This window comes from Syngnathus leptorhynchus, chromosome 2, assembly GCF_054491065.1.
Source record: "Syngnathus leptorhynchus isolate UIUO chromosome 2, UIUO_Slep, whole genome shotgun sequence".
In the NCBI taxonomy this organism is placed as follows: Eukaryota; Metazoa; Chordata; class Actinopteri; order Syngnathiformes; family Syngnathidae; genus Syngnathus; species Syngnathus leptorhynchus.
The window spans coordinates 23,028,643-23,052,616 of record NC_141196.1 but is presented as its reverse complement, the minus strand read 5'-3'; the positions used below and the strand labels follow the sequence as shown (position 1 = coordinate 23,052,616).

The window sequence follows — 23,974 nt, the reverse complement described above, 5'->3', positions numbered from 1 at the left end:
CTCTTTGGATCTACCTATCAATGTGAACAGACATTCTCAGTTATGAAGTTCAACAAATCCAAACACAGATCCTCTATGACTGATGACCACCTCTCAGCTGTCCTTCGCATAGCCACTTCAGACATTCCGCCAAATTTCAATGCCCTTGTTGAAGCCCAGAACAGACTGGATTATTCTCACTGAACAGGTAAAACGAGGTGGAAAGCATTACAAGTTATTGTTTGTGGAGATTAACAAGTTAAATAATAAATTGCACTGGTTCAATAATTGTTTTTCTTATTTAACCAATAGACCACAGTTTCACATAACCTAATATACATATTTACAGAGTGCTTTATTCTTCTGATTATCAGTACCAGCTATTCAAAATATTTAATTTAAGTATTTTACAATGAAATAAAGTTGGTGGCCCTCTGACACAATTCAGGCTTCTCATGCGGCCCCTGATAAAAATTAATTGCCCACCCCTGGTATAGGGGGTTGGCTCGGATGGTTATGCTCTTTTCGTCAGTCAGAACACAGAAGTTTTGATTGCTTTACTGAATTATTGGCAAAAAAGTAACAGGCACTGTGGCTCAGGCAAAAGGGTATAGGCGCACGTTTGGTCATAAGGATGTGAGAGCAGGTGTGTGTAGTGTACTTGGGTGAGTGTTTGGGTGTGTGAATGTGATTCTTGTGTGAACGGTGTGTGTAGTTCTGCAACAGACAGAAATACAGCACGCAAGTCAACGCTCAACTTCTGACGTCACACAACACTGGTAGACGGCACACATTACATAACTAACTGCGCTTCACGGTTCCGCTATACAAAATAACCACAAATCAACCACTTTCTTTATTTTCTCAGCAACAATGGACGACATAGCAACTGCAGTGGCTTTATTCTTTTTATCCCTCAAGCAAGATAAAAAATCGAGAGGCTAACAACTCCTCCTACTAGGGTATTGATCTTGTCATTTTCCGAGCTCGTTTGGCTGACTTACAACAATGCGCAAAGCCCACATTTACTGTACATACAAGCACCTCCCTCTTAGTGGCTGCAGTCTAAGTTGACTACATTGAGTTCTTGTCACCTTATTTTCTGTCTAACACAGTGTACATATGAACACGTGTATCTATATCAGGGGTGTCAAAGTCAAATTCACAGTGGGCCAAAATTTTAAATTGAACAAAGCCGTGGGCCAAGGTTGAACAAATGAACCTTTTAATATGGAATCAAACAAGTTTTGATTTTACAATGAATATTGAACAAGCAAGGCTTATATAACTTAAAAGTGCAGGCGTGCAAAATCAAGTTGATAATAACACTAATAATACGAATAATAACAATAATAGTCATAATAATAATAATGTTAGAGATGTTCCGACTCTAACTTATTGTGCAAGAATCACACAGGAGACAGTATGCCCTTTGAACACTTGCACGTGGAGAATTTGTTCGTCATTGTAACTACAACAATGTCCGAACAAATTCTGCAAGTGGAGAACTTGTTCGATGCTGTTGACACAGCACTGTCCGAACCAAGTCTGCCGCTGCACCCATGCAAGAGAGTATTTATTGAGAAAAGAAGGGTGGGGGTGACAATTTACATGTGTGGTGGCCAAGGTGGGGGTTGAAACACCTGGCCTCTGATCACATCATAGCGGGGGATGTTTTACAATGTTGAGTAGACAAAACAACTTTGATTGCGTCTTCTACAATTGGTCAATCAGTGCAAAGGATCTTAGCACTTTGTTCTGCTCCTTTGTTAAGACAGGACAAGCTTAGGTCAATCACCACTGATTACATTCCAACATAATATGATCACCCTAATCTAGGTCAATCACCACTGATTACATTCCAACATAATATGATCACCCTAATCTATTCAACCCTAACAAATAATAATAAAACATATCAAAGGCATATTAAATCAAATTTAAATAAAAATTGAATGCCTCCTTTCTGTTTGCAGCCTTCTGAGGTAAATGTCAAAATTAGCTTCTTACACAGGCTAATAAATTTGAAAATAAAATAACATAACTATGAATAAATCAACCATTCAGGCCTTGGAGTAGCAAGAAAAAGTGCATAGAAAATTCCAGAAAAGACTTAAACTGACGGTGATTGAGACCTTTGTGTTACTGTGGACATAACATCCTCCATCTTCAGCGCTTTACCACACAGGGATTCTTGATGTAAGATGCAGTGAACAACAGATAATTCACCTGCACAGTTCTCTTCGCGCATCTTTTCACAGACCCTGCCCACCAGTCCATTCCTTTACCACTCATGGTTGGCGCACCATCAGTGGTTAATCCCACAAGTTTATTCCACGGAAGGTTTATTTCAGTTACACATTTTCAAACCTCCTCAAAGATTTCTTTCCCTGTGGTTGTGCCATGCATTGGTTTAAATCCCAGAAGCTCCTCCGTAACACACAGATTTGTGTCCACGCCGCGGACGAAGACAGTCAGCTGCGCAATATCAGACACGTCAGTGCTCTCATCTACAGCAAGGGAAAAAGAAGTGAAACACTGTAGACCTAAATCAGTATACTTTCTTACACCTGTAAATCCCCTGGAGTTTTCAACTTTAGAAAGGCAACCAAAAGATAGAAAATACAGACAGTCTGTCACCTAAAAAAAGTGACAAAGTATACATAGAGTGCTCCAGAAAATTGAGGTCTGACAGTTTTCTGTCACAGACGACTGGGTAAATGGGTTCATCCTAATTAATATTTTAATTTAAGTGTTTTAAATAAACCTCATCAAACTTATTCATTGTATCTCAAAAATGTTATCAGGCAATTGAAATAAAAGCTCATGTGACCTCCCAAATCCCTGTGCTTGCATCCCTCTTAAAAAATAGGCACATTAGGAGGAAGGAACGAGCTGGATCGGAAAGGTTTGATCTGGGTGACATGGAACGTGGGATGAATCCGGAGGGTTGGAGGCAGACTGAGACGGACTGCTGAGGGACTGATCACAGACACAATCTCGTATGGGCCAATAAAGCATGGAGCAAGTTTCTTCGACATGGACTTGAGGGGAATGTCCCAGGAGGAGAGCCAGACCTTTTGACCAGGGGAGTATTCGGTCGGCGTATCTCCGGTTTGGTTCGACAGTGCGTTGGAGGTTCTTGATGGCGTTAGACCAGACCTGCTTACAGCGGCGCATGTGGTGGCGAACGGATGTGACCGCAATCTCCTTCTCAGGGACTGTATTTTATAGATAACTGGTCCTGCTTCTGGGGCCGCCCCGACATGCTGAGGAAGGACGGCTTTCATCCTAACCGTGAAGGCGCCTTCATTCTTTCTAGGAATATAGATTACTGTTTGAGCCACTCATGACAGGTCACTTTAGAGCAGGCCGGGGCAGGATGGGTTTGGAGTCAGTTAAGTTAAAGTTAACTAGCGCTAGGCTAGACTTCCAGCATGCACATAGCTCCTTGTGTAGACTAAAGCGTCACAGTTTGAATAGTGCTACAGTACACGTGAACACACTTTGTACTGAGGTAGTAGACTAATCCAATCGCTCCACCTTGACCGGTATAGCTGATGATACGGTGCCTCTTTCAGATGATATTACATGTGTACCAAATATTTACTATCAAATTCCTACGGTCGTATCATCCCACCGCGCTAATAAACAATTGAGAGGTGATGTCAGGCCTAGAGAACACAATCTTACTTTCATTTCATTTAAAAATCCTGAGATAGATATGAACCCTGATCGACCGATTACACTTAAACTCTGTTTTATGAATATTAGATCGCTTCATACGAAAGCAGTTCTCGTTGATGACCTCATCATGGTACATAATCTAAATGTATTTGGTCTTTGCGAGACCTGGTTAAAACCTAATGAACTGCTACCACTTGATGAGGCCTCGCCTCCAAATTTTGTGAGCTTACATGTGGCGCGTCCTCGAAAAAAGGGTGGGGGTGTTGCCCTCATCTCAGATTCCGATCTTAGATTTACGCCTCATTCAATGAACGTATTTAAAACATTTGAAGTTCTCACTGCCCGATCCACTGCTTTACCGTCATTTTATCTTGCTGTTATTTACCATCCACCCGGGGCTTACTCTGGCTTCCTGGATGAATTTTCAGAATTCATGGCTGATCTAGTGACAAATGCGGATAATATAATAATCATGGGCAATTCTAATATCCACATGAATTTACCGTCAGAGGCACTTACTTCGGCATTTCAAACTCTAACTGATACGTTTGGTTTTACGCCAGCAATACAGGCAGCAACGCATAGAAATGGAAATACCTTAGATCTGGTATTATCCCGAGGACTACTGTTTTGTCTCATCATTAGGTAAATTTGAAATTTCAGTTCTTAGTCAAAGACAAGAGAGCAATCAGAATTATAGCAGTCGTAATATTAACTCCATGACTGCAACTGCGCTATCTGAGCTACTGCCACCAGCAACTGCCGTATTCCCCCCATATACTGGCTCTATTGATAATCTTACAAATAAATTCAATAATACATTGTTAAATGCCATCGCCGCTATGTCTGAAAACTCGTCGTAGATTGCCTACTCCGTGGTTCAAAGATGAAATACGTTCGCTTAAGGCTTAAGCAATTATGTAGAAAGCATGAACGCAAATGGCGTTTAACCAAACTTGAGGTTTTCCATCAGGCATGGCGTGACAGCCTCCTGAAATATAAAGATGCGCTTATCTTAGCAAAAACTCGTTATTTTTTGTAAGTCATTAATCTCAATAAAAACAATCCTAAATACCTATTTGATACAGTGGCAAAGCTAACACTACGCCAGCCGACCCCCGATAGCTCCTTTCACTCAGCTGACGAGTTCATGAAATTCTTTGCTCGAAAGATTGAATCCATTAGGGATGAGATCAAGATGACCATTCCCATCGCTCAGTTGAGACCGCCGATTACCGGCGCTGATGATCACCCTTTCAAATTTTAAAAGTGTCTCCCTCGAAAGGCTTACACAATTAGTTGGTGCGGCTAAACAAACATGTTTACTCGACCCGCTTCCAGCCAAACTATTGAAAGAATTATTTCAAATCTTAGGACCGTCCGTCTTCAATATAATTAATCTGTCTGTCTCCTCTGGGATAGTGCCAACAGCCTTTAAAACTGCTATCATTAAACCGCTACTTAAGCGACCAAGTCTTGACCCGGACTGTCTCAGTAACTATAGGCCAGTTTCAAAACTCCCATTCATAGCAAAACTTCTTGAAAAAGTAGGAGCGATTAAATGGTCGCTAATAATCGATTTGAATCTTTCCAGTCTGGTTTTAGAGCTAATAATTCCACTGAGACAGCACTTGCTGAAGTGACTAATGATCTCCTCATAGCTATGGATTCAAACACTTCATCGGTATTGTTACTACTCGATCTTAGTGCTGCCTTCGACACTGTAGACTTTGATGTTTTATTAGAGCGTCTTAAAGGTTGTGTTGGTATTTCAGGGTCAGCACTAGGCTGGTTTCACTCATATCTATCAGATATGAGGCCGAGTGGTCCATGGCAATACGTCCTCTGAGCTCTATAAGGTTACGTGTGGTGTCCCACAGGGATCGGTACTAGGACCAATTCTATTTAATATTTATATGATTTTGCTTGGGGACATAATACGTAAATATAATATTAGTTTTCAATGTTACGCGGATGACACCCAATTATATATGTCGTTATCAATGACAGATTCGCGGGTCTGTTGTAATCTTGAGGCGTGCCTCGCGGAGATCAAGCAATGGATGTCTCTCAACCTCCTTCGTCTTAACCCAGATAAAACTGAGATGTTGATAATTGGTCCAGCTCGTTATCAACATTTATTTAAGGAAACCACTATAGATAAACTAAACTATAGATAACCGTACTATCACTCAGAGTGATACTGTAACTAATCTCGGGGGAATATAACCAGAATTGCGTTTTTTCACCTTTGTAATATTGGTAAGATTCCCCCAATCCTCTCGACCGGTGATGCGGAAATTATTATACATGCGTTTATCACGTCGCGCCTGGACTACTGTCATGCATTATTTTCTGGTCTTCCCAAGTCCAGCATCAAAAGTCTACAGTTAGTACAAAATGCTGCTGCAAGGCTGCTCTCACGGACAAGAAAATTTGATCACATTACCACAATATTAGCCAACTTAAACTGGCTCCCGGTCCATTTAAGATGTGACTTCAAGGTTCTTCTATTAACCTATAAATCATTGCATGGCTTAGCGCCTTCATATCTCGTTGACTTAGTTGTTCCTTATGTTCCGTCTCGTAACCTTCGTTCGCAAAACGCTAGTCTTTTAGTGACACTGAGGGCCAAGAAAATGTCTGCAGGGGCTAGAGCATTTTCTATTCGGGCTCCAGAGCTCTGTAATGCCCTACCAATGGATATTAGAACTGCTACCTCAGTAGAAACATTTAAGACACGTTCAAAGACATATTTCTATGATATGGCCTTTAATTAACCTGTAGTGGCCGATTCGGCTGGAGTTTGTTTTTGCTCCCTCTCCCCGACCCCACTCCCCCCACCCCTCCCTGGCTGGGAAGGTGGTTAGGTGACACCCAAGCTGACAGCAGCTATCTAGATTCTCGTGGACCAATTCAGGATGAGGGAACTGCAGCGGATTACCCTCCTCGAAGACACTGCCAGGACGATCGAGGTCTCCTCCGACAGCTCTTCGCTTTGGCCTGGACATCCACTTTTTGATTTCCATATTATGTATTTTATGTGCCCTCTTTGCATCCATTGCAGCCTGGTGATCCTGAAAGGGGGATTCTTCCATCTGTGGTCCCTTCTCAAGGTTTCTCATTTTTCCCCTGGTAGTTTTTTGTTTTTGTTTTTCCTTGCCCTTTTGGGAGCTCAAGATCAGGGGATGCTTTGAGAATAATTGTCAATTGTTTGTCTATGTGAAGCCCTTTGAGACTGCTTGTGATTTAGGGCTATACAAATAAACTTGACTTGACTTCTCGTCGGCAGGAAATAGTGGAGGTTGATAACCAAGCAATGCTTCAAACGAGGACAGGCCCGTGGCAGCGGAGACCTACGAATTGTGCGCATGTTCCACCCAAGGAAGGAACTTGTTCAGCTCGGCCGGGTTATCGGAAGTCAGGCATCGGAGTGCGGCTTCAAGCTCCTGGTTCATGCGTTCTCTCTGACCATTTGACTTGGGATGGTAGCCGGACGTTAGAGAGACCTTCGCACCAAGAGCTGAACTGAACTGCTTCCAAACTTGGGAAATGAACTGAGGGCCTCTGTCGGAAAGGATCTCCTGTGGAATACCATGGAGACGGAAAACGTGCTTGACTAGGAGTTGGGCAGTTTGGAACGCAGAGGGGAGCTTCTTGAGAGGGACTAGATGGCATGACTTTGAGAAACGGTCGACGATGGTGAGGATGGTGGTCAGGGCTATGAGGGGAGCGGCTGTCTAGCTGTGATTACGGATGAATCGGCGGTAGAAGGAACCGTTGGATCTGGTTTTGGGGCTCCGGGACGACTTTATTCTTGTCAGGGTCAGGCCGAACCCAGTCCGCCCTCGAGAATGAACCCCAAAAAGATGATGGTCTGTGAAATTCACACTTCTCTGCCTTGACAAACCAGGAGACGCTGCAGCAACAAATGGGCATGGCGGCAGTGTTCCGAGAGATTCCGTGAATAGATGAGGATGTCATCCAGGTAGACGAAGATGAAAATGTTGAGGAAATCCCGGAGGACATAGTTTACCAGTGCTTGGAAAACGGCGGGGGCGTTACAGAGACCAAAAGGCATGACGAGATACTCAAAGTGGCCAACCGGGGTCTTGAAGACGGTCTTCCACTCATTTCCTTGGTATATCCGAGTGAACGCTGGCGCGTTTTGCTGCCGCTGCTCTCTGGACAATTTTTTATTGTTTTTGACGTTTTGCTCGATTTCCTGCAAAGTCTGCAGCCGATCACTAAACTTGGACGAATGTCGTACTCTTGGTTTTACTCTTGGACAACTCTCAAGTGGACTTGTTTGTTTGTAGCGTGGTTGCCTACACTGTCCAGCTGCTACCTGTGTGCTAGCTGGTCGCTGCTCCGCTGTTTTCCTGTCTGGCCCGTGTATCATACATATCAACCCTGCTGTGAGCTCTATGCTCTGGTGGACCTCCCTGTCCGCCATGATTCATCCAGCATGAAGTCAACCCGGATTCGTTACACAAACGCAGTGCTTCTCCAGCTCCGGCACTGCCGGTTTGCTCCCCCACCTGCACTGCAATGTTTTCCGGACATCGCTCGCCGTCACCACCGGAGATACAGCCACCGTGGAGCTCGACGCAATTACCACATCGATGACTCCACTGCCATAAACACTATCTGGTCCTACACCCGCCGCCATCCACCGAGAAACATGAACAGGAAGGTGGATCACAGTGCATTGGCTAGCCTAGCTAGGGTAGCTAATGCTTCCTGCTCGAACCAACACTGTGACGTCAATCTGGGACAACTTAACATTCGCTCCCTCACCGGCAAAGGACAGCTGCTACAGGACCTCCTCCTTGACAGCAAGTTTGACTTTCTGTGTTTGACTGAAACATGGCAACATCCTGGTGACTTTTCTCAGTTGAATGAATCATGTCCACCCGGGTTTGTTTATATGAGCAAACCACGCCTCACTGGTCGAGGAGGAGGTCTAGCAATATTTCATCGTGAAACTTGGAAGGTCTCATCTCTTTCGGTGCCAGAGACCAGTTCTTTTGAATCGGTTGCTCTGCAGCTAAGTGGACCCACTCCAATTATTTTAGCTAATATCTACCGTCCACCCAAACAGAATAAGGACTTTATTTCGGAATTCACTACATTCCTCACTCACATCTGCTCACTTTCATCCAACATCATTCTGCTTGGGGACTTAAATATCCACATGGACAACTCCAACACCACTCTCACTAAGGATTTTATGTTCTGCCTGGACAGTTTTGGACTTAAACAACACATTAATTTCCCCACCCACACCAAAGGCCATATTTTAGATCTAGTCTGCTGCTCTGGTGTCACTCCTCTTAACTGCTCTCCTGTTGATCTGGGAGCAGGCCTCTCTGATCATTTACTAGTTTCTTTTAACCTCAGTCTCACACTGTCCAAAATCAAACAATCCCGTACCATATCCTTCCGCAATATCAAAAATATCAACATAGCAGATTTCAGTCTCAGTCTCAGTCTCCCCACCGTCACTCCCCCATATACCCCGGATCAGCTTGTTTCTGCTTATGACACTGGTCTACAAACTCTGCTAAACTCATTTGCCCCCCTCAAAACCCGAACTGTTTCTTTCCCCCACTCTGCAGCCTGGTTCTCAACTCATCTACGTCAACTGAAAGCCAAAGGACGACAGCTGGAACGGCTTTCTCGCAAAACTGGACTCATGATTCATAAACTGTTCTACCATACTCACATAATGCAATATAAGGCTGCAATTTCCTCCGCAAAATCACACTATTTTGCGGAGAAAATTGCAGCTGGTGCGGGGAACACCAGAGCCCTGTTTTCCATCATTAATAATTCAACCCGCCCACGTGACTCCCTCCCCCCACACTTCTATTCTACCGGTCACTGTAACACCCTGATGTCCTTCTTTGACAATAAAATAGCCACTATCCACCAACAACTGACCTCTCACATGTCTAGCTATTCATCTTCTTTCCTTCCTCATCCCACCCCCACCTCTCTTTCCTGCTTCCAACTTCCCTCTGCTGCTGATCTATCCAAACTCATTCGAAATTCAAAGCCATCTACATGTCAACTTGACCCTCTGCCTACTCCTCTGGTTTTAGCCTCCCTCCCCTCTCTGCTCCCCTTGATTACTGCTATTATCAATTCTTCCCTCACCTCTGGTTCTGTCCCTCTATCTCTCAAATCTGCTACAGTTACACCAATTATTAAAAAAACAGGTTTAGATCCCAATATTCTCAGTAACTTCCGTCCCATCTCCGACCTGGTTCTGTCCAAAATTCTAGAAAAAGTGGTTGCATCTCAGATCCACACCCACCTCACTAATAATAATCTATACGAACAGTTCCAGTCTGGTTTTCGCCCTCGACACAGTACAGAAACAGTCCTTATTAAAATCACAAATGATCTCCTGATTGCAGCCGACTCTGGTCTCATATCCATACTCATTCTTCTTGATTTAAGTGCAGCTTTTGACACAATCTCTCACTCCATCCTCTTAGGAAGACTAGCGGCTATTGGACTGGTTGACACACCCCTGCACTGGTTTCACTCTTATCTTTCTGGCCGTTCTTAATTTATCCAGTTAAAATCATTCACATCTCACCCCTCCCCCGTGTCCTCTGGTGTTCCCCAGGGTTCTGTCCTTGGTCCCCTCCTATTTATCATTTATCTCCTCCCACTTGGTCAGATTTTCCGTAAACATAACATTAATTTTCACTGTTACGCGGACGACACCCAGCTCTATGTCTCTTCAAAACCCCCTTTCAGCCTCACAACCTCCTCTCTCAGTGCGTGCCTTCAAGAAATAAAATCCTGGTTCACCTCAAACTTCCTTAAACTAAACAGCGACAAAACTGAGGTAATCCTTATAGGTTCCAAAGCTTCTCTCAATAAACAACCCTGTTTTACTCTCACCATTGACACCTCCTCGGTTTCCCCTTCCCCTCAGACAAAGAGTCTGGGTGTCGTCCTTGATTGCAACCTATCATTCAGCACCCACATAAACAACACTATCCGTTCCGCTTATTTTCACCTCCGTAACATTAATCGCCTCCGCTCATCACTCACCCCATCCAGCGCTGCTATCTTAGTTCACTCACTTGTCACCTCTCGCTTAGATTACTGCAACTCCATCCTTTTTGGTCTCCCTCAAAAACTCCTCCATAAATTGCAACTGGTCCAGAACGCTACTGCTCGCATTGTCACTGGAACCACTGTCTACCATCATATCACTCCCGTTCTACACCAACTTCACTGGCTCCCCATAAAACAGCGCATTGATTAAAAAATTCTCCTTCACACATTCAAGGCCATCCATAACCTTGCTTCTCCATACCTGTCCGACCTCCTTCATGTACACAGTCCTACCCGGTCTCTCAGGTCTGCCTCCAGTATCACCCTCACTGTCCCCTCATTTCATCTGTCAACTATGGGGGCCAGAGCCTTCAGTTGCTCTGCCCCTCGCCTCTGGAATTCCCTCCCCCCGGACATCAGAAACATTGACTCTATCAAACTTTTTAAATCTCACCTCAAAACCCACCTGTTTAGGCAGGCATTTGTCTAAGTTTATTGCTCTGCTCAAGAGGTCTCTTTGCTTTTAGACTTCTTTTCTTTTAATTGTGTCGATTTTATGTGTGTTCGGCGACCTTGAGTGCCGTGAAAGGCGCCATACAAATAAAATGTATTATTATTATTATTATTATCCTGACCAGATGGTATGCGTTCTGGAGATCAAGCTTGGTGAACATGGTGGCTTCCTGGACTGGTTCAAACGCTGATGAGGGGGAGGAGATACTGGTTATTGACGGGAGAGAGAAAGACAATGCAGCTCGCTTTGATGTCTATTGTTATGCAAATGTAGCAGGTGTTTATGCTAATGAGTATAGCATCCTTGTGTGACATCCGGTCAGGTGTCACATCCTGTGTCAGGTGTCACATCCAGTGTCAGGTGTCACATCCGGTCAGGTGTCACATCCTGTGTCAGGTGTCTCATCCTGTGTCAGGTGTCACATCCTGTGTCAGGTGTCTCATCCTGTGTCAGGTGTCACATCCTGTGTCAGGTGTCTCATCCTGTGTCAGGTGTTACATCCGGTCAGGTGTCTCATCCTGTGTCAGGTGTTACATGGTGATGCTCGTCCCATCCGGTCAGGTGTTCTATCCTGGTGTCAGACAGAGAGGCGTCATCTCGTGCGTCAAACAGAAAGGCGCCATCTTGGCTGGCCAAGATGGCGTCTTCCTGGTTGTCGCGGGGGGAGATGACCCTATTGGTTATTGCGGGCGGCGGCATGTCTGGACATGTATTTTTTACTTTACCAAGCTATTTTATCTATTTTATCTATCGCCATATTGGTCATGGTTAATATTACGCAGGTGTGCATGCTAAACATGCTAATGTGTTTGATGGCCTGATGGTGCATGTATTGGGGGGTATCACCAGTCAATGTGTAAATTGATGAAAGCGGATGAAGACACACTGTCTTCATTTTACCAGTTCGCATCACATATGATGTGTAAATGGATGAAGGTGGATGAAGACGAGCCGTCTCCGTTTTACCAGAGTGTTTTTGCATCACATAACCTCGGAGGTGTGACATTTCCCCCCAGCTAAGTTTGAAGGGCTGATGAAGACAAGCCCCTCCACCAATCATTAGCTTTAGCAGAGTGTTTTCACATCACATGACCCCGGGGGGTGTGCTCTTTTCCGCCCGCCAAGTTTGAAGTTAGTTTGGGGCAGACAACCATCAATCATTTGAGAGAGCAGACCGGCGTAGAAGCTCTGAGCAGCTGAGTCGGAGAGTGCTGAATACTGTACCGAGATGGTTAAAGGTGAGTGTTGCTAGTTTTTTATCAATATATTAATACATTAAGCTTATTATCAGGCACTAAGGTTATTTGTAAAAACATGGTGTAATGTTTATGTATTGTGTCATAGATATCATCGTTTATGCTGATGTTCATGATCCTCGTAAGTAAATGATTTATGAGTTTATTTACATGAATATATTACTCTTATTTTTTCTACTTTATAATACTTTTTTTCATTCACCTACAGCCCCATTCAACGATGATCTTAGCGGGGTTTTTCTTACACAATCAGACTACGGTGAGTGAATGTGGTATTCATCTAGGGTTGTTAATATAAATGCTACTGGTTTAAGATTTATTTTATGTATGTACCAGACCTCATAGCCGCCGCTGAAGAGGATATCAGAAAAAACGGGCTGCCGACAGAAGCTGATTCAAAAACAGCGCAGGCATTAGCAGACATCTCTCAACGGTGTTTCAAAATACCTGAGCCGCAGGAGTCAAGCGCACCAGAGTCACGTGCTAGCATTGGACCTTGTGCAGAGCGGCAGAAGGTGGAGCCGGAAGCGTTGACTGACACAGAATTGGCGGATGCTTTAAGTGCATACGAAGGTGTGAACCACCCTCACGAATCGACAAACAAAGTTAAAGGTATACTTTTTTTATATGTTATCATTCGACTAACTATTTTTTGCTATTATAGCTGTTTTACTGATTTTAAATATCTACCCTCCAGCCAAACGCCGATTCACGAGTCGTGGGGTTCAAAAGGAAAGGAGGAGGAGGAGGAGGAGCCGCTGGGCCGCCATCTACAACGCGAGCCGTCAGACCAACAGCGCGCGAGAGTCGGCACGCGAGGGTCATCACCATAACAATAGAAGACGAGAGTGTGGTGGTAACTGCATTTACAAAAGTCGACTCCAAGAGTCTTTTAGGGTTATACGAATCCTGACGAAATTGGCTGAATCAACTTAGATCACTGTTTGTACTATTTCTGTTGTGTTTTTTTAAAGAAATATAATGGAGCGTTGTAACCTGTCGTCAACAGAGTCAGATTTCCTAACAAGCATGAATGAAATAGATTTGCAACCATGTTCTGAAACGGGTACAAACCAAAGAAGTAACGCATCTGAGTTAGATTTGCTTAGCGTTAACAATGATATTGATTTGCTATCGGCTGATGCGTCTGACGGTCATGTGTCAGATCTGCTCTTGGTTCTCAACAATATGAATGCTGCTGTGTCGGGGGGTGAGAGCCCCCTAACCCCCGATTTGCTTACACATTTACAAACTGCCGTAGATGATTTGAACAATCAAAGTTTGAACGAAGGTAGACAGAGTCCTACACAGATCCCGCCACAATTGGTAGAAATTATAGAGGAATTAAACAACCATGCTAATGATAACAACGGCCGTATCAGTCCTGATATTCCTATACACCTGCTAACTATGATCAGAAATCTAAATACACAGCCTATGGTTGACCAGTTGCCCGTTAATCCTGTTGACCCTCTTCCATCTGCTATCGAAGTCGACACACCAACATTTCAACACATGCCTCACCAACCTAGCAACTGTTCTGTAATAATTGATCATCAAATAGATGTTATTGATGCCGACACATCAACATTTCAACACAGGCCTCACCAACCTAGCAACTGTTCTGTAATAAACGAGCATCAGATTGATGCTAATGATGCTAATGATGAAAACACACACACAGATATGTTTGCGAATAATGTCAATTCCCAACAAGGTGGTTCTGTTGTAGTTAGCAGACCGCATTTCAATAATGTGGAGGTAAGGAACCAGCTAAATATACCATCACAAACAAACATCAATGATTTTGCAACCTTATACCTCCAGATTGAGGATAAGATCGATGATGTCATGCGTGAGGTGGATAGGCTGGCACAACAAGGTGATGTGATTCAGGTTGAGTTAGTGGGTGGTAATGAGAGAGCGCATATCTACAGGCAAAAGAGTGACATAAACTCTATCAGAGATAATGTAACAGACATGCTCGAACGTCTAGCTCAATCAAACACAGAGCTTCTTGCCGACGACAGCTTAGAGCTTGTTGTGCAAATAGTCACACCGTTACAAGGTGGTGGAATGCGGCGCAGGCTGGTAAACAGTACCAACAGAGAAATTTTGAGGTTGAAAAAACGGCATTTACACATACCCCGTAACAAAGACAACAAGCTATGTTTTGCTTTGTCACTAACCTATCTGCTAAATAACACACTAACAGCAAAACAGGCCACAAGGCATGCACGACTTTTACACGAGAGTGTAGGGTTGAATTGCCAGACACCTGTGAGTCTAGGGGATGTCCACAAATTTGAAAAAATCCTCAAACGGAAAATAATTGTAATGTATCGAAAAGAGGATTGTCGTCCGATGACTTTTTTTGACACGCATTACCCCGCATCAGATGAAGACACTTTATTTGTCTTACTACTCGAGGGTCATTTCTATGGTGTGAAAGCTATAGAGGGGTTTGTTGGTCACGCTTACTTTTGCAGACATTGCTATAAGGGGCACGAGAATTGGCATCAACACCGTTGTGCAGGGCATTGTGATGTTTGTCTCGACCCGTTTTGTAAACAAAAGCGGTTTAAGCGAATCATCTGCCCTGATTGTAACAAAACTTGTCGTAATGAGGAATGCTTTGCCAAACATAAAGAGGCCCGGGTGGCGAATCGTGTGAGCAACTGCAGCTCATACAAAAAATGCATCCAATGTGGTCTGCAATATTATGTGAAAGCTGATGGCACAGGTGCTAAACATCGCTGCCCTGTTAACAGGTGTACTGTCTGTGACGAGGTTTTGAGTCAAAACGGTGCTCTGTTAAACCCTCATGTGTGTTACATTCAGCCCATCAAGCCTCAGCCACCTTGCAAAGATGTAGTCTACTACGATTTTGAAACCTATGTAGATACAGATGGTTTCCACAAACCTTTTCTCATCTGCTGTAAATCAAATAGATTGGAGAAACATTGGTTTGGTGACGAATGCGTTGATGATTTTCTTAGTTTTTTTCGAAACCCCCGGTTTAAACAAACGACATTTGTCGCGCATAATGCGAGAGGTTTTGATTCATACATCTTGATAAAGAGAATGCTCGAACTCGGTATCAAACTTGACATTCTGATGCAAGGGAGTAAAGTTTTGTCATTTGTCGATTTAGACATGAAATCCCGATATATAGACTCTCTCTCATTTCTGACCATGCCCTTAAGTGCGATGCCTAAGGCCCTCGGGTTTGAAGATAAATCAAAGGGGTATTTTCCGCACAAATTCAGCTCTTTAGAACATCTAAACTATGTAGGGTGTTACCCTGACCGTGCACACTACGGTGTCGATCGGATGTCACCCTCTCAACGAGCTAAGTTTGATGAATGGTACGACAATGAAGCTAATGGTGTGTTCGATTTTGCTGAGCAGGCGATAGCCTATTGTAAGAATGATGTTGACCTGTTAATGTTGGGGAGTGAGAAATTCAGGGGTGAGTTTTTTGAAGCCACAGGAACAGATCCATTCAAAGCTGTGACAATTGCGTCGGCGTGCATGAATGTTTTTCGCGCTAACTTCCTCACCCCCCAAACACTAGCCATCACACCTTCAGACAACTATATGCGTCAGTATAAAGCCTTCTCACATGATGCTATACAATACCTGCTATGGATCATGCATAGCCAGAATATTCACATCAGACATGCGTTGAACGGTGGTGAGGTCATGATAGATAAGTACACTGTGGATGGTTATACCGAAATTGACGGTGTAAAAGTAGTGTTTGAGTATTTTGGTTGTTATCACCATGGCTGTTCAGAATGCTACGATCTTACCAAAATATGCCCGACAACAAAACGCCCCTTTCAGGAGAGGTTTGATAGCACCCAAAGGAAAATTCAGGAACTACAGCTTAAACAGGATGTGCACCTTGTAATCATGTGGGAGCACGAGTGGTTGCAGATGAAAAAGGTGAACATACAGGTGAAGGAATTCCTGAAAAAGGCCAAATTCCCCACACCTCTCAAGCCGAGGCAAGCCCTCTTTGGAGGTCGAACAAACGCGTTTGTTTTAAGATACACAGCAGAACCTGACGAGCGTGTGTTGTATGTTGATGTAACGTCATTATACCCTTACATAAATAGCACAGGCATCTACCCCATCGGGCATCCGACGATTATCCATGATGGTTTTAAAGACCCCAGATCGTATTTCGGCTTCATCAGCGCCACAGTCAACCCACCACGTGGTTTGTATTTGCCGATCTTACCCTTCAAAACAGCTAAAGGTAAACTTGTCTTCACACTGTGTCGTACATGCGCTGAGCTCAATAATCAACAAACAGCATGTAGACATGATGATGATCAAAGATCGTTAACAGGTGTTTGGACAACCCCTGAATTTGTTAAGGCACTTGACCTTGGCTACACGGTTGCAAGTATTACAGAAGTATGGCACTACACAAGAACAAGCGACACAATTTTTCAGGGTTATATGCGCACATTTCTTAAAGGTAAACAAGAGTCTTCAGGTTATCCGGCTCACGTGGTCAACCAAGCTGATAGACAAAAATACATCGAAAATTACGCAACTCACCAGGGTATCCAGCTCGACCCTTCTAAAATTGCTGTAAACCCAGGAAAAAGACAAGTGTCAAAACTCTGTCTAAACAACTTGTGGGGTAAGCTCGCGCAGCGTGAGAACATGGCAAACACCAAAATTGTGACAAAATCTGAGGAGTTTTTTGAACTTCTGTTTTCAGGCCTGTACGACGTGAGGTTTTTCCACTTCATTAGTGAAAAGCTTTCGATTGTACAGTATTGTCTCCACACAAACACAGAGATACCTGCGTCAAAAACATCAAATGTGGCTGCAGCGTGTTTCACGACAGCCTATGCACGTTTGAAAATGTATAGCTATTTGGAGGTTTTACAGAGGAGAGTGCTTTACACAGACACCGACAGCATCGTGTACACTGTGAAACCGGGTGAGAGTGTTCTTCCTCTAGGGGATTATCTGGGTGATTTGACAGATGAGCTCTCGAATGACACCATTCAAGAATTTGTCTCTGCAGGGCCAAAAACGTACGCTTACCGAACGAGGGAGACAGGTCGCGTTGTAATGAAGGTTAAGGGGATCACGCAGACTCACGAGAGCGGTCAAAACATCAATCTCGATAGCATGCTCGGTTTGGTTCAGGGTTACATTGACACAGCAGGTGCCCACTCAGATGTGCTATACCCCCCCCAACACAGCATTGTTCGTGATAAGAGGGGGTTTCATCTCAGAAACACGTCATTCTCCAAACGGCTTCGTGTGGTCTATGATAAAAGGAGGTTACTCGAGCGAGGCACCACTGAACCCTTTGGTTATTGACAACTCTCTATCCATACGTGTGTGTGTGTGTGTGTGTGTGTGTGTGTGTGTGTGTGTGTGTGTGTGTGTGTGTGTGTGTGTGTGTGTGTGTGTGTGTGTGTGTGGAAATGGCTTTTAATCAGGTTGATTTTGACCCTAGATTAGAACTTCCTTTTTCATCTTTAGTAGCAGGGCCTTCTGGTTGTGGCAAAACCTTTTTTGTAAAAAATGTATTGGAAAATCCTGAACATGTTTTGAGAAAAAAACCTGATAATATTGTGTGGGTCTACACATCATATCAACCGATGTACGATGAGCTCAAAAGGTTGAATAAAGAAATCACATTTATCAAAGGACTGCCTGAATCTTTTGATGACGAGAAGCTGTTCCCGCCGCAGCAACATCATCTGCTGATTTTGGATGACATCGTCTTCCAGGCTTCAGATAATCCAGAAGTGGTTCGAATATTCACTCAATATCGACATCATAAAAATTTAAGCGTTATAATGCTGACGCAGAATGTATTCCACCAGGGGAAATTCAGCCGCACAATCAGTTTAAACAGTAATTATTTGATTTTGTTCAAAAACCCGCGCGATAAATTACAAGTGAATGTTCTGGCAAATCAGATTTGCCCTAGCAATCGGAAGTTTTTCCTAGAGTGTTTTGAGGATGCTACAAAGGACCCACATGGCTATTTACTGATAGATTTGACACCATCTTGTCCAGAACAATATAGACTGCGGACAGGTGTACTACATAACCAGTGGCCTACTGTTTATATCCCTAAACAATAAAACCATGACAAAACTATTAAAAACAAACGCATCGCTACTCCGCTCTTTGTTTACATCCAAACCTGCCAAACGTAAGCATTTACTCCTTAGAGGTCCTGCTAGTCTAGTGAAAGCATTGTGTGAGATTGCTTTGAATCTTTTGAAAGGGCATATCCCTCTAAAATCAAAACATTATCAAAAACTTCAAAAACAAAAGAAAAACATCCGCTTTCTGGCTGATAAGAAAAATACGTTGAAGAAGAAAAGAGCTGTGTTGGTTCAGAAGGGCGGTTTTATACTACCACTGCTGGCCGCTTTTGCACCTGTTCTGGGGAGCCTCGCCGGCGCTTTCATAAACAAATGAGAAATGAGTTTGAAAACAGCCCAAAAAATGTACATGATCTCACCCTATCAGCTAGAGAAGCTAAGCCGACCTGCACCAACCATACGTGATACGCTTGAAAATGATCTCGATCGTGAAATGAAACAGGTTTTGGAAAATAAAAATTTAAATCAATATGAGAAAATCAAAATGTATCAAACTCTGCTACAACGTTACATGGGTGTGGTGAAACAAAAGGACATCGAACGAATACCTATCACGATTCAAAGCGATGAGAGGGAGACGGTTGAAAGAAAGACTTTTGAGAAGACAACCGATGGAGATTGGGGAGATATTCTGGATGCCATCGGACCCCGTTATCGTCGCAACGCCAGCTATGTGCTGAAAAGATTGTCGGCCGCTGACATGAAATGGACACCGCTAAATGAATTTATTTTTAAAGGAAAAACGGTCAAAGGCTCCCATATGAGTGATCTGTTAAAACATCTAGTTGTGAGTGGAAAAAAACTACCTGGTCAGCCTGTTGGTTGGAGCGAATTTTTAAATACACTAGCTAATCTTAACCTACCTGAATCTTCGATCTCCAACCCCCTGGCTCGTGCTGATCTTCAACGTGTGAAATATGCTAAGGATGACAATGTGGCTGCTTCTTACGAGAAAGATGTAAGCGTTATAAGTAAACGAAAAAGGAAGAAAACAATGTCGACTGTAAAATGGGTTAGTTATTAGATATGAAAATGTTTTTTTTTTTTGTTGTATTACGAACTGTTACCGGAAAAAAAACACATGACTCTGTAAATCTCTTTAACATTGTTTATTGAATAAAGAGGTTTATAAAACATTAACGTTGTTTCAAACAATAGCATTTTTTAAATTTATGCAGCGAGCAAGCTATCTGTCCTCCACACATCCGATCTGGCCTTTGTAGTTTTTTGACAAAATTGCGGACCATAACATCGTTTTTTAAAGGGTCAGTAGTGTAATGAGATAACACCTCCAGGTAGGTAAGGCCGTATCCGCGTTGACACAAATAATACACGCAATGCTGCCCGCAGGTGTCCGTCAGTTCGTGTTGGAGTTGTCTGTTGTGGTATGTTATACGACTCGAGCGTTTTTTCAGGAATTCATATATAGTAGATGGGTAGTATGGGTTATTCGGTGGTAAACCAAAAGGATCAAAGAATGAGGCGGTTCCGTCGCTTTCCAGTGTTATGGCGAGCCAATGCTCCCCTGGAAGATGGCGGGGGTCGGTATTCACAATATAATGCTTAGGGTGTGTGTCTTTGATGTCACCGATCTCATCCGATGCAAACACCCCTCCGAAAAGGGATCTTTGTTTTCGAGTCATGATCAAATCTAGTTCGCGTCCGTTCATCTTGTTAGTAATAATCCATCAAGACCTCTCTCTTTGCATTGATTTCTATAATTGAATCATAAGCTGCATACACAATAAGAGTAGCTGTGTGTGGGAGGGTCACACGGAAGCGCATATCAAGTCTTAATACACCATTGCTAATCGTCGATAAAGCTCCTGAGTCATCTGCTTGATTTAGATTGAAAACAAAAAGGGAGTAGCCGTGATTAAAATCTTGTTGATCGATACATAGAGGTAAATCTTTTAAAAAACGTCCAGATGCGGTGTATAAATTATGGAATTCCCGTGTACATATCCCAGCCTCGAAATTGGGTTGAAAAGCTTTAGCCGGAATCTGACGGCCCTCATGGCTCAAAGCCAGATACTCGACATCGTGATGAAAAAAATTAAAGGGGTTCAAATCACGACGCCCTGTAAAACTGTTGTGATTGACCAAACCTATTACAATTTGTTTGGGTATATGTCCTAGGAAGAGATTGTCTTGGTGGCAAATCCGTGAGTTTTGAGGTATGGAAAAAGATTTAATATTCACCCTTGTAAGTGGATAAAGGGCATTGTTTTTAAGTAAAGCGGACGCGTGACCCAAAGCCACTGCTGGGGACACTGTAACTTTTTTTTACAAACAGTGAAGCTCCAAGTATCTTAAGACAAGAATCACTGTCAGGAGGGCTCATGATACAGAAATCATCAGGGGCTCTAGTCAGCTTCACACGAAGATCCACGTTATTCAACAGATGGCGCTCAGAAAAAAATATGTCGGCATGAAGCGGGCCTAGGAGATGGAACTCGCGTGACCCGGCTACCCGCTGTGCGCGCTTGAGTAAGCCCTCATTCACTCCCGCCCCTTCGAAAGCGATGGAATCCATACGCCCGCTTGTATCTTTTGCAAACATACAGGCTGTGAATTGTGACTCTAACGAGCTTTTTGAAAAGTTTAGTAACAATTCTATAATAGACCTATAACCATGTGTAGCGCTGGATTGTGATATGAGCCGATCTCCGAGAGATATATCGACTTGACCGAAAATTGTATTTAGCGGGAAGTTGATTAAGCTTACAGGTTCATTCGGTGGTAAATTACTCCCATCTCTCCGTGTAAGTTTTAAACGTAGGTGAAGTAGCGTATCAGATAAATCCAGATATTTTGAACCGTCTCCAGGGATGAAAAATTCAATTGGACCTTGGTCCAATATAGCGGATAAAGGCTGAATCTCTACATATTGATTGTCCTCGATAGATAATTGTGTCAATGGCGCTGTAAACAAATCTAACTCACTCAGAACACATTCTTGTGAGCGATAGTGGAGGAGGGCCATTTCTTTCAAGAGAATATATCTGTACTCCGTTTCGAACGCTTTCGTCTGACGACTGACTTGCGGCTGGTAGAGCGCCTTTTCTTTTTATTCTTAACAGCTCTCTTCCTCCGCCCACCAGGATGCAGGCCTCTGCGTGATAAAACTACAAGTCCCGAGCCTTCTTGCGTTGTTTCCGGTTTCCGTTGTATTCTCTGTATAACCCGGCCCGCTACATCTGAAGCTATGTTTTTAGCAGCGTTTTGGAGGTGTGGCTTCGCCAGGTTAAATCCACTTCTGAACATCGGCGCAACAAAACGGAAAAGTTTAGAGAAAATAGAACCTAGGCCTCGTCCGTATTGGACCGGGCTACCTTGAAAGCCTGTAAATGAGCCACCTGCTTGGTTCTCGTAATAGTTTATAAAACGGTTCAAGTCGGGGTGTGTAGTTAAGGGCATAATCATTTTTATTTTATTTTTATTTCAATCTAAAATGCAGAATGAGAATTACTTTGCCGTATTCGAAATCTAACGGAGTGTTTTGATCTGACCGTAGACTGATCGTAATGGTCTCAATATGCCTGCGGCTTACTTTTAAATAGTAAACAGGATTAAATGTCTTGCAAACAACATCACCGTATTCACCCTCGATAGCGATTGTTCTAAGCATGGGCGCGAATGCGTCTCCGATCGTCTGGTGGTGAATTAAATCAGTGTAAACAAACATGTGGTAACGTCCAGCTCTCTTGTCAGCGGGGTGGGGGGCAATGACACCTTCCGGTTTCAGTGCTATCCAATGTTCATGGTTAGTTCCTAAAACAAACGCTAGAGGGCTTTTGAACATTATTCTTAAACCTTCTTCCCCCGTAAACACGAACCTTTGCTTATGATGATCAAATTTCACAGCGGTCTTTTTATTACTAGCTTTACTTAATAAGGTTTGAATTTCAGAAGCTAAGGAGTCGTAGCTTTTGAAGATCCCGCCTCGTACTTTCAGCATATGACGTGATTCCAGGTCGCTCTGAAACCCATCTCCGCGGGGTGTATCCATCTTGGGTTGTTTGAGGTAAAAGCTGCGCTTTTTCTCAGGGATGTCGAGGATTGAATTAACGTAGGATATTTCGCATAAACCGACTTCCCATGACCCCTCTAACTCTATGTGTCTCGCTAACTCAATTTTAAATTCGGATAAGCTATTATCTTTGAAAACATGCATGCTAGCATTCGAAGCCAGCGTGACGTAAAATTCTCTCTGAACTTCACTCATCTTGTATGTTTCACACAATGGCTGTTTTATCTTGCATCATATGTTTTTGACACTGCTCGCTGGTACCCAACTGTTAAATTTGGACGGCCAACCGACCCATTGCACCAGCATCTCACGTCTACCTGCCACGACGCGTGATTTCAAAATTCGTTGTATGCGGAAAATTTTATTATTACTAATTTTCACGTTTTGCAATTCTGCTTCATAAAAAGTACCTTCTATTTCCACATCATCTAAATCAGCTATCTTGTAGACAGGTGGAACACGGCGGAGACATTTTGTTATTCTGAATAGCTCATCACTAAAACTTTGCAGGTATGACTTATCAAAAATCCCTCTTAATTTGGAAATCCTAACAATTTCCCCCAGGGCAAAACGGGGCTTTTTTTCATGACGGATAGGAGCATTTGCATACAGATGCCGGAACACAGTATCTATGTTGCCAACGGTGACGGCACTTGGGGCCATTTTTATACTGCTGTGATAGCTATTATTATAGCTGGTTAGAAGGCTCGCAATCACGTCCACGTACCTATGTGTATTTTTAGCTGTAAAATATCTCCACATGCGTGTTTTTAATGTTTTGTTGAATCTCTCCACAGTTTGCGCTTTCGTCTCTGAAGACGTTGCAAAGTGCTGGATATTATGGTGGGCCATTAATTTTTGGAAGGGCTTGTTGAAGAATTCTTTTCCCTTGTCTGTTTGGAGCCGTAAAGGAGCATCGCTATCTGATAAGACAGATTCAAATGCCTTTGTAACATGCGCTCCTGTTTTAGCTTTCAAAACTCGAGCATATGCATACTTTGTGAAAATGTCAATCACGGTTAAAATATACTTATAGCCGTCGTTGTACCGGGCAAACGATTGCATATCGCACAGATCTGCTTGAAATTGTCTTTTTGGGGCTCTTACAAAAACTCGGTTTCTAGGAAAGTTTATTCTGACCGGTTTATGCAGACTATAGGTGTCTTGTTGTGATAAAAATGCTTTCACCTTTTTTATATTAATGTTTTTACAGCTAACAACCGCTGCTCTATGTAAACGCTCTGGACCACCAAAACTACCTGGGTTC

The 23,974-nt window shown here is 43.2% G+C and overlaps 1 protein-coding gene, 1 long non-coding RNA gene and 1 pseudogene across 2 annotated transcripts; all 3 read left to right on the top strand.

Moving 5' to 3' along the window:
• Positions 1–3,703: 3,703 nt before the first annotated feature.
• LOC147061292 (uncharacterized) lies at positions 3,704–7,633 on the top strand (annotated as a pseudogene).
• A 683-nt stretch (positions 7,634–8,316) lies between these two features.
• Positions 8,317–11,652, top strand: LOC147061291 (uncharacterized). Its single transcript, XM_085905915.1, is given in 1 exon segment — positions 8,317–11,652. A coding segment is annotated over 1 exon segment (2,886 nt). The 5' UTR covers positions 8,317–8,350; the 3' UTR covers positions 11,237–11,652.
• A 982-nt stretch (positions 11,653–12,634) lies between these two features.
• Positions 12,635–18,379, top strand: LOC147061290 (uncharacterized). Its single transcript, XR_015065512.1, has 3 exons — positions 12,635–12,775; positions 12,853–13,128; positions 13,214–18,379. It is a non-coding gene; the product is annotated as an uncharacterized LOC147061290 (long non-coding RNA).
• Positions 18,380–23,974: the final 5,595 nt, after the last annotated feature.